Raw genomic sequence first — 11899 nt, forward strand, 5'->3', positions numbered from 1 at the left:
TGTTATAATATAATAGTATAGATAATACCATGTTATAATATTAATACCATGTTATACACAGTTTAAAAACCAGGTCCAGATTTTATATCATTGTTCATTATTTTACTTTTTTAAATATATATAAAAGTTGAAAAACATTTCCCATGTCATAGAAAATCATTTATAATAATATAATTTTTAAGAAGTTAAAGTTTCATAATGAAATTTAAAGTCATAAAACGTCTTTACAGATCTTTGGTGAAGTGTTGTTCTCTGCCTCACCAACAGGCGGCGCTGTTGAGTAGTCTTATTTTCAACAGTTCATTCATTAAGAACTGATTTCCTGCTTCTTAAAGGTGAAGTAAGTAGTTTATAGTGCCATCTAGAGGAGAGGCTGAAATTTACAACAAAGAACTGCTCCTCTGCTCACCCCCTCCCTTCCCTGAGCGCTACGGTGTCCTCAGAGGGTCAAATGTCGTCCTCGTTGTCTTTCTCCGTGTCAGCAGATGAGGTTCGTGAGGTGAGGGAGAGGGCGGAGCTACCGCGGGAGAGAGAGGAGGCGGGACTTCTGCTACAAGTAAAGAGACCCTTGATTTGTTCTCTCGCGTTTGTCCTTACAGGCTCCTGTAGAAACATGGCGTCTCTCTGCTAACAGTGACTATGCAACCGCGGCCCGTGACCATGTTATTTTACATGACTTTTTGAAACACTACGAAAATGAAACAAAGAATATTATACAGCGACTAGACAATGAAGGAGCTCTTCATCATCTTCATCCTCTTCATCATCTTGTTTCTGTCCTCGTCGTCCATGTGACTGTGTCCATGTGACTGTGTCCATGTGACTGTGTCCATGTGACTGTGTCCATGTGACTGTGTCCATGTCTCTGAAGACAAACAAAGCCTGTGGTCACTTTCAGAGATTTCCTGTAGCAACACGTTCAGACGCAGAGAAATGTCTTGAAGTTCCTCTGAACAACGAGCAGAGAAGTGATGATGATGATGATGATGATGATGATGATGATGATGGTGATGGTGATGATGATGATGATGATGATGATGATGATGATGATCTGATCCAAATCTGAAGGAAAACCCAGATTTGGTTTAAATCAAAGGTTTGACTTTGTCTTTAAGTTGTTTCCACGGTGTAGAATCCAAAGTCTGCTCAGATTTATGTTCAGCATCAGGCGCCAAAGTTACTCCATAAAACAGACGGACGTCTGCTCAGCAGCCTGAAATAATCCTGGAATAATGTTCCTCAGCTCAGCTGAAGATGGATCGCTGTCACTCAGGCTAATGTCTGATCTGCTCTCAATCCACAGCTGCTTCTTCTTATCTCTTGTTTTTACTCTCTCATGTTCACCTTTGTTTCCTCACCTTTTCATTTGGAGACAAATGTTTCAGCTCCGTGTTTCAGCGTCAGCGGTGATCTACGTCCACGCCTGATCGTGTCGGCGGTGATCTACGTCCACGCCTGATCGGTGATCTACGTCCACGCGTGATCGGTGATCTACGTCCACGCCTGATCGTGTCGGCGGTGATCTACGTCCACGCGTGATCGGTGATCTACGTCCACGCCTGATCGTGTGAGTGAATTAATGAATGAGTGAGTGAATGAGTGAGTGAATGAATGAATGAGTGAATGAGTGAGTGAATGAGTGAATGAATGAGTGAATGAATGAATGACTGAGTGAATGAGTGAGTGAATGAATGAGTGAATGAATGAGTGAGTGAATGAATGAGTGAATAAAAAGTACCAAATGAACAGCTCTGTTTATTGACTTGACACAGTTGAAGATACATTGGTCTTGTGCTGCCACCTAGAGGACATGTGAGGGCACTACACTTGTTTTCTGGATGATCATTCAGATTAAATTCAGATTAAATTCAGATTAAAGGGATATTTCAGCTTGTTTGTACTGAGGTTGATGAAGATGATGAAGATCATCTGAAGCTCAGTGGATGGAGGAGCTGATGATGGTTTGAGCCAATCGCTGGGCCAGGAGATGAAGATGAAGATGAAGATGAAGGTGGTCCTCTTCATCTTCTGTCTTCTCTCTGAACACCAGCTCCATGATGTCACATGAAAGAGCTTCTGCAAACGCCTCCATCTTGGCTCCTGCTTCACCATCACCTGTGGACAGTGAGTGGATCAGATGTTCCATCAACTCCAGCCGTGGGTTCCTCACATGCTCCTCTTTCTCCTTTGGGGTTGGTGGAGGAGGTGAAGGCAGGAAGACCTTTGCTAAGCCTCCTTTCAGCTGCCTGGAGAAGCTGCTTCTGCTCCTCTGGAGCTCAGGGAGGAGTGGCGTGGTGGGCGGGGCTTCAGGGTAGTCCAGCGAGCCCATGACGGGCAGAGCTGAGCGGTAGAGCTGAAGGTCACTGGAGGTCAGTGTGTCCATGTTCATCAAAGGTTCTTCAGCAGATGTTAAACAGTGGAAACCTTCAGCACAGAGTTCCTGAACCATGTTCTCAGCTCTTCTCTGAGCAAACATCTCCACAGCTTCAGTTCTTCTCTGATCAAACATCTCCACAGCTTCAGTTCTCACAGGGTTTTCAAGGTTTTCCACATCTGCCTCGTTCTTCATCTTCATCTGATCCTGTGAGGATGAAACATTGGGAGGAACAGTTTGAAACACTGCATTCATGTGTTCATGTGTGTTCATGGGTTCATGTGATCATGTGTTCATGTGTCCATGTGTGTTCATGTGTTCATGGGTTCATGTGATCATGTGTTCATGTGTGTTCATGTGTTCATGTGTGTTCATGGGTTCATGTGATCATGTGTTCATGTGTCCATGTGTGTTCATGTGTGTTCATGTGTTCATGGGTTCATGTTATCATGTGTTCATGTGTTCATGTGTCCATGTGTGTTCATGTGTGTTCATGTGTTCATGTGATCATGTGTGTTCATGTGATCATGTGTGTTCATGTCTGTTCATGTGATCATGTGTTCATGTGTGTTCATGTGGTCATGTGTGTTCATGTGTTCATGTGATCATGTGATCATGTGTTCATGTGTCCATGTGTGTTCATGTGTGTTCATGTGTTCATGTGATCATGTGTGTTCATGTGATCATGTGTGTTCATGTGTGTTCATGTGTGTTCATGTGTTCATGTGTGTTCATGTGTTCATGTGTTCATGTGTTCATGTGCTCATGTGTGTTCATGTGATCATGTGTGTTCATGTGATCATGTGTGTTCATGTGTTCATGTGTTCATGTGTGTTCATGTGTTCATGTGTGTTCATGTGCTCATGTGATCATGTGTGATCATGTGTGTTCATGTGTTCATGTGTGTTCATGTGTGTTCATGTGTTCATGTGTGTTCATGTGTTCATGTGTGTTCATGTGTTCATGTGTGTTCATATGTGTTCATGTGTTCATTTCCTCTCAAAGTAACTGATAAATGAAAGAGTAAAGAAATAAACACGTGACCACATGATCTGTGATGATGAAACAAACAGGAAGTACACACACACACACACACACACACACACACACACACACACACTAATACTGTCCATCACTTTAAACAGGATCTGAATATTCATGTTTTACATCTGAATATTCTTAATTTTAGGATTTTTTAATAGAATTATAATCTTTTATCAAATCAGAACTGATCTGATGGCATTGATCATTATAACTGGGATAAACTTTATAATCTAACTCTTTTGTAACTTTTGTAGTTGATAAAACACAGACTTTTATCTTCTCCTCGTTCATAAATCACATTAAAGTTATAAATAAAGTTATAAACATTTCAATATTGATGTTTCAAACTTACCAAGTTTGTTCTTTAGTCTGAAGATGATTTCACTTCATACGGAAACACTGAGACACTGACTCCGCCCACTTCCTCTGTGCGTCTCTGTGTGTGTTACAGTGTGTGTGTGTGTGTGTGTGTGTGTGTGTGTGGGTGTTACAAGCTGTGTTTGTGTAATAATATATAAATACAGTGTATAAAACAGCGTCAATTGACTGAATTTCACCTCTGAACTTGTGCTATATATATATATATATACATATATATATATATACATATATATATATACATATACATATATATGTATATATATATGTATACATGTATATATATATGTATATATACTGGTGTTCAGGTTTGTTCCTCCGGGCGGAGCCGATCAGAGAAACCAGCGCTCCTTTAAAAAGGTCCGGCATCGTGAGCGGCTCTGTGATTGGTCGGCTCGGATCAAACCGCAGCCAATGAGAAGCGAGCGCAGCAGATTTGATTCTCCGCTGCGTCACAGTTTGTTTGAGTCTCACAGAGAAACGACTTTAAAACGCTCAACAAACCGTTTGTGACACAAAAGGAGACGCACGAGGATCCGCGGTGAGAAACTCTGTTTAAACTATGACGGACTCACGTGCGCTGACGTCACGTCTGTCTTTCAGTCAAAGGTTTGTCTTTAAAACGATGTCCGCCATTTTGTGTTTGTTCGTTCGTCTGATCCAACAGAAAAGATGCCTTTAACGACGAGGAGGAAAGTGACGACGGCGAGGCTGACGAAGGACAACTGTACACAAAACAAGGTAAACAACACAACAACAACAACACAAACACAACATACACACACGAGGAGGGAAGTGACGATGGACAACTGTACACAAAACAAGGTCAACAACACAACAACAACACGAACGCAGACCGGAGAATAACGCACAGAATAAACGGTTAAATGTGTTAAAATCACCACATTATTCGTGTATTTAAATATCGGTGCAGGAAACCCGTGCACGTGCTCATGTACGATAAATAATCACAATAAACGTCAATCTATAAAATCCTGAATATTTCACGTGTGACTTGAAAAACAAAGTCCAGCCACAGGGGGCGCTGCATCCATCCAGTCATTCCATAAAAGTCAAAATCAGAAAGATTGTTCTAATTCTGACATAAAAATCCCACAGGATTAATCAATGATGAAAATGTTTGATTGTGATTTAATCTGAATCAGTGCAGCCTCACTTCAGTCAAACATTACCGTCATTTTCATCATGGATTCATCCGTCTGTTATTTTCTCTGTTGACGGTGAAATATTATAAATAATATCTGTTTTTCTGTCATCGTCTCAAATGTCTGTTTTTGTCCACAAACCAAAATGATTGTGGTTTCAAGGACAAAGAAATCATGAAAAAACATGAATTTATGAATCAAACTAATGGATTATGATAATAATTTTATGTTTTCTGCACATTTTCTTTTAAATATAAACGTGTGTGTGTGTTGTAGGAAGACGGTCCACAGGTGAAAAGATCGTCTTCTCCTCCTAAAGGAGCTCCGAAGAAAAGAACTGCGTTCATCGACATCACTAATGTGAGTTCTCTTTATTATGTTCTGTTATTCTCATGGATTATATGTGTCATATGTTATTCTCATGGATTATATGTGTCATATGTTATTCTCATGGATTATATGTGTCATATGTTATTCTCATGGATTATATGTGTCATATGTTATTCTCATGGATTATATGTGTCATATGTTATTCTCATGGATTATATGTGTCATATGTTATTCTCATGGATTATATGTGTCATATGTTATTCTCATGGATTATATGTGTCATATGTTATTCTCATGGATTATATGTGTCATATGTTATTCTCATGGATTATATGTGTCATATGTTATTCTCATGGATTATATGTGTCATATGTTATTCTCATGGATTATATGTGTCATATGTTATTCTCATGGATTATATGTGTCATATGTTATTCTCATGGATTATATGTGTCATATGTTATTCTCATGGATTATATGTGTCATATGTTATTCTCATGGATTATATGTGTCATATGTTATTCTCATGGATTATATGTGTCATATGTTATTCTCATGGATTATATGTGTCATATGTTATTCTCATGGATTATATGTGTTCTATGTTATAATGAGGTCAGATATTTAAAGGTAGATTAAGTTATGAAGGTTCAATCATATACGTCTATATTTTTAAGTGTTTGCACGATTCACTGACATCATTATGTACCTTTGATTATATAGTGACACTTTTTCACGATCAATGATCAAACCCATCGATACGATCTCGTACACCATCATGTGTTCAGTCTGTGGCTTGGTTTCAGGGTTTTAATCCCAGAGTCTGGTTTACTAAAGTCTGGATTCAGAGCTCTTTCTGTCACAGTCGGGCTTTGGTTCATGTGTAAATATTTACAGAGATTTAATCTGTGACGCTCGGTTTGTGTTTTATGTCTGTGTGTGTGTGACAAAGGGGTAGATGCTCGTGTAGATGTTCACGTAGATGCTCGTGTAGATGCTCGTTTAGATGTTAACGTAGATGCTCGTGTAGATGTTCACGTAGATGCTCGAGTAGATGCTCGTTTAGATGTTAACGTAAATGCTCGTGTAGATGCTCGTTTAGATGTTAACGTAGATGCTCGTGTAGATGTTAACGTAGATGCTCGTTTAGATGTTAACGTAGATGCTCGTGTAGATGCTCGTTTAGATGTTAACGTAAATGCTTGTGTAGATGCTCGTGTAGATGTTAACGTAGATGCTCGTTTACATGTTAACGTAGATGCTCGTGTAGATGCTCGTTTAGATGTTAACGTAGATGCTCGTTTAGATGTTAACGTAAATGCTCGTGTAGATGCTCGTGTAGATGTTCACGTAGATGCTCGTGTAGATGTTCACGTAGATGCTCGTTTAGATGTTAACGTAGATGCTCGTGTAGATGCTCGTTTAGATGTTAACGTAAATGCTCGTGTAGATGCTCGTGTAGATGTTCACGTAGATGTTCACGTAGATGCTCGTTTAGATGTTAACGTAGATGCTCGTGTAGATGTTCGTGTAGATGTTAACGTAGATGCTCGTGTAGATGCTCGTGTAGATGTTAACGTAGATGCTCGTGTAGATGCTCGTTTAGATGTTAACGTAGATGCTCGTTTAGATGTTAACGTAAATGCTCGTGTAGATGCTCGTGTAGATGTTCACGTAGATGCTCGTTTAGATGTTAACGTAAATGCTCGTGTAGATGCTCGTGTAGATGTTCACGTAGATGCTCGTGTAGATGTTCACGTAGATGCTCGTTTAGATGTTAACGTAGATGCTCGTGTAGATGTTAACGTAGATGCTCGTGTAGATGCTCGTTTAGATGTTAACGTAGATGCTCGTTAAGATGTTAACGTAAATGCTCGTGTAGATGCTCGTGTAGATGTTCACGTAGATGCTCGTGTAGATGTTCACGTAGATGCTCGTTTAGATGTTAACGTAGATGCTCGTGTAGATGCTCGTTTAGATGTTAACGTAAATGCTCGTGTAGATGCTCGTGTAGATGTTCACGTAGATGTTCACGTAGATGCTCGTTTAGATGTTAACGTAGATGCTCGTGTAGATGTTCACATAGATGAAATGAAATGAAGACGTGAACTTGTCATAATTTTAAACTCATAACAGAATAAATGATCTTGTCAATGTGAGGAAACACTGATGTTTTTGGATAATTAAATGTTGAGGACTAAAAACATGTTCCTCAACATTCTCAGTCTGAGATACTGTGACAGGAAAGGAGTTTATTTTTGAATAACGATGAACTCTAAGTACAAATTAAACCCAACAATGTTTGAATACGTAGTCGTACGTCCACGTCCTGCCTACAGGGGGAGCTGGTTGTAGCTGCTGCCACAGTCTAATTTACAACAACAGAGCCGTTGAGATCATGTGTCGCTAATGACGACACACTTCCTGGTTTTTAAATGATGCGTTCAGGTTTTTACACATTCACACAATACGACGCGCTATAACGTACCACGCTAACACGACGAGGGAGAAAAAACACAAATGCTTGCTCAAGGGCTCGACTCGAGGGCAGTGGTGGTTAAATATGAGCTCGGGCAGAGAATCTAAACTGCTGTTTGTCTCCACCTGCTGGTCTCTTTGGACATGGACAGGCCGTGACTGTGTGTGTGTCTGAATGTTCGTCCATCAGTGACGTGTGTGTGTGTGTGTGTGTGTGTGTGTGTGTGTGTGTGATGTCATCATGAATCCTGAAGTCACAGTTCTTGATCTGAATGTAAATATTGAGGTGAATGTTGGTTTAAACTGTGTTTTCACTGATCATGGTTTACAGAGCTTTAGCTTTAGCTTCATGCTCAAAACGATGACGACACAGAGGAGGCGAACTCGATCCAAACCTCGGCCTAAAGTTGAAACTCGTTCATGTTTTATTCGTTTCGAGTTCAGTGGTCGAGATATTTCCAGATGATTCTAATATTTTCATTTCAAACGAAGAGTTTGACGAGGAAAAGAACGATCTGAACTAAAACGAGCTTTTGTCTCATCTTCAGAACATGAAGTCTTGTCTTTCTTCTGCTTGAATACGTTTTTTATTTAACTGTGAAAAACATTTGTGCACAAACTCTGTTCCACGTCAAATGTCTTGGTCTTTTCACCGTTACGTCTCTGAGTTTGGGTTTTATTTGAATTATCGGGCGATGGTGACGTAGAAGAAGAGACTTTGTGGTTTCAGGTGACATCCTTGAAGTGTGAGTGATGAATCATTACTGTGGTTCTGCTGTGGTTCTGCTGTGGTTCTGCTGTCACTGACCTCAGTTCTGACACCTGGTGTTTTAATGATTCTTCTCACAAAGCTGATGTAAGAGAACTCTCACTCTGATGTGTAACTTAAATCTTTAGCTCAGTTTAAGAACAAACACCTTGTGGTAGTCAGACTGATGATGATGATGATGATGATGATGCTAATGCTAACACTGAGCTTTGTTCACAGGCTCATAAAGTTCACATCAGCCTCCCAGGGAGGAAAAAAGAAGGTTCAAAGAAAACCAGCTCGACTGTGAAGAAACAATCAAACCTGAAAAAGTAAGGTTTTTGTCTTCAGCCTGATGCTATAATTATTATTATTATTATAATAGTATTATTATAATGATGATGAATATAAACGTACAGGTCGTCGTCTGTGAGCTCAGAGGAAACCACTGCAGACAAAGACAGGAGTGATGAAGACGATCAACTCTGTGAGGAAGAGCCACACAGGGATGGAGCAGCTCCAGTCGAAGAGCTGGTGGCTGCTGCGCCCCCTGCTGTCTGTGAAGTGCCAGCACACCTCAAGAGACAAGAAGTGAGAGGACCGCGATCATTCAGTGATGAAGAATGTTGTGATGTGGACGTGAGATGACCGATGATGATCCTCCGTTTGTCTTTTAGATCCCAGCAGAGTTTGACATCGACTCTGAGAACTCTGAGGACACGTACATGTGTCCGGAATACGCCAAGGACATCTTTGACTACCTGAAGCTGAGAGAGGTGAGTCTCTGATGAAGGAGTTTATATATCTGCTTTTATGTAACACTGAAGCAACAGCAACTTACAAAAGAGAAGAAACTGGAGGAGGTGGAGCCAAGTGCAGAAGGAGATGGGGGCGGGGCTAAGCTAAGTGCTCGGACAGAAGAAGCTCTTGGAAGAGCATGGACGTCTTCTTTGTAGATCATCATCGTCTCAGCCAGACCATAATACTTTGAGCGGGGTCGTCGAGGGCTAACATGAGCCTTAAGGAGAGCATTTAAGTTGTAGGCTAGCATCAGTCAGGTGGTTTTAAGGTTAGCTCAGTGAACAGAGGGGAGTCGTAAAGACCAGGCACGGCACCACGATCTGGACCTGGATCTGTAGTGTTTTCACCGGTGTGAGCAGGGCGTGTTAACAGGGTGTGCTAGCAGGGTGTGCTAGCAGGGTGTGCTAGCAGGGTGTGCTAGCAGGCTGTGCTAGCAGGCTGTGGCAGGAGATGACTGAAGCATGTTTCTTATGTAGAATAAAGCAACATGATGTGATTTCTGATTCTAGGACACATTTTCGATGTAAAACCACTGCTTGTCATCCACAGGAGAAGTTTGTTCTGTCCGACTACATGACCAAACAACCCACCCTCAACCCTGAGATGAGAGCCATTCTCATCGACTGGTTAGTGGAAGTACAGGTGAGTTAGTGACACATGGTCTGGTCCTGAGTTGTTCACTAAGATCCCGTCTTTGTTGATGTGAATAAAGGTTAAACTTGTGTTTGTGCAGGAGAACTTTGAGCTGTACCATGAGACTCTTTACCTGGCCGTGAAGATGACCGATCACTTCCTGTCTCACACGGCCGTCCACAGAGAGATGCTGCAGCTGGTCGGCTCCACGGCCATGCTCATCGCCTCCAAGTTTGAAGTGCGTTTGAGAGTCGATCGCCAGCTTTTATTCTGAAAGATCATCAGGACTTCCTCCTGATTCATGTTTGTTTGTCACAATGTTACAGGAGCGCAGTCCGCCGTGTGTCGACGACTTCTTATACATTTGTGATGATGCGTACAAGAGGGAGGAGCTTATCTCCATGGAGGCCAGCATCCTGCAGACGCTGTCTTTTGACATCAACATTCCCATCCCATATCGCTTCCTACGACGATACGCTAAGGTGAGTGTGTGTGTGTGTGTGTGTGTGTGTGAGTGTGTGTGTGTGTGAGTGTGCGTGCGTCATTTTTCTGCGATGCATGAAATAGAAGTGTGACCAGAGACTGTTGTGTCTTCAGTGTGTGAACGCCGGCATGGACACTCTGACTCTGGCTCGGTTCTACTGTGAGATGAGTCTCATGGACATGAACCTGGTCCCAGAGCGAGGATCTCTGCTGGCGTCGTCCTGCCTGCTGATGGCGCTGGTCACTAAGAACCTGGGAGGATGGGTGAGTCTTCGTCATCGTCGTCGCACTGACGCCAGCAGGGCATGCTGGGTAATGACGTGTTCATGATTGAACGAGCTTGTGGTTTGTCTTCAGTCTCAGATTCTCCAGTTTCACTCTGGATACAAGACGTCAGATTTAATCCCTGTGGTCAGAAAAGTGTACGAGATGATGCAGACGCCTCCTGACGACAAGCTCAGGGCCATCAGGAACAAATACTCTCACAAGTAAGGTTTATTTATATATACATTTATATACATTTATATACACGTTTAATAAAATCTGAGCCATCAGGAACAAATACTCTCACAAGTAAGGTTTATTTATTTATATATATATATATATATATATATATATATATATATATATATATATATTTATATACATTTATATACACGTTTAATAAACTCTGAGTCATCAAGAACAAATACTCTCACAAGTAATATTTATCTATATAAACTCTCTGTATAAGGTTTATATACTTTTATATATAAGTTCAATAATTCGTTTTTCTTTGATTAAAAACGTTTAAAGAGTAAAGACGTGTTTTATAAAACACTTTAGAAATGTTTGTGTCTGTAACGTTCTGCACCAAAGGCTCCGCCCACATTTATGAAACTAAAGAATATTTATTTACAATAATATTTTACCAGTGATGTCTGACGAGGGGGCGGGGCATGTGTTCACAGTCGTGTCTCCTGATTGGACGAAGTATACAGGTGTTTGTTGTTGTAAATGTATTCATGTGTGTTTTGTTTGAACGTCAGGGTGTTTTTTGAAGTGGCTTCTCTTCCTCTGGTCAGTGAGGACGTCCTGGACAGAGTTTTACTGCACTGAGACCAGAAGTACTACTGTAAATACTCTGTTTATATGTTAATATTTATACATGTCTTTTATATGTTATATGACATAAACCTTTGTTTCCTGCTTTTGATGGAAAATAATTTTAATGTGGGCATTTTTTAAGTTTGCCAGTGTTTTATGTTTCTATAATAATAATAATAATATTTTTAACATGTTACATTTAAGTCCATTTATTTTTACCTTAAAGTTAAAAAAGAATCGTGATTCTGGTTTAGTTTGTGAAGTTTGGTTCATGTTAGTTTTCACTGATGAATTATGTTTTCACAGTGTGTTAGTGTGTGTGTGTGTGTGTGTGTGTGTGTGTGTGTGTACAGTGTTGATCATGTTTGTGTAAAGATG

General features: G+C 40.6%; 1 protein-coding gene across 1 annotated transcript; it reads left to right on the forward strand.

Moving 5' to 3' along the window:
• Nucleotides 1-4468: 4468 nt before the first annotated feature.
• Nucleotides 4469-11539, forward strand: ccnb3 (cyclin B3; the record flags this gene model as incomplete). Its single annotated transcript, XM_083907948.1, has 11 exons — nt 4469-4537; nt 5239-5322; nt 8759-8850; nt 8938-9109; nt 9196-9294; nt 9869-9961; nt 10053-10190; nt 10279-10434; nt 10550-10699; nt 10793-10923; nt 11464-11539. 11 exons carry the CDS (start codon nt 4469-4471, stop codon nt 11531-11533), a joined length of 1254 nt encoding a protein of 417 aa, XP_083764074.1. The 3' UTR covers nt 11534-11539.
• Nucleotides 11540-11899: the final 360 nt, after the last annotated feature.

This window comes from Microchirus variegatus (genome assembly GCF_963457635.1).
Source record: "Microchirus variegatus genome assembly, chromosome: 2".
In the NCBI taxonomy this organism is placed as follows: domain Eukaryota; kingdom Metazoa; phylum Chordata; class Actinopteri; order Pleuronectiformes; family Soleidae; genus Microchirus; species Microchirus variegatus.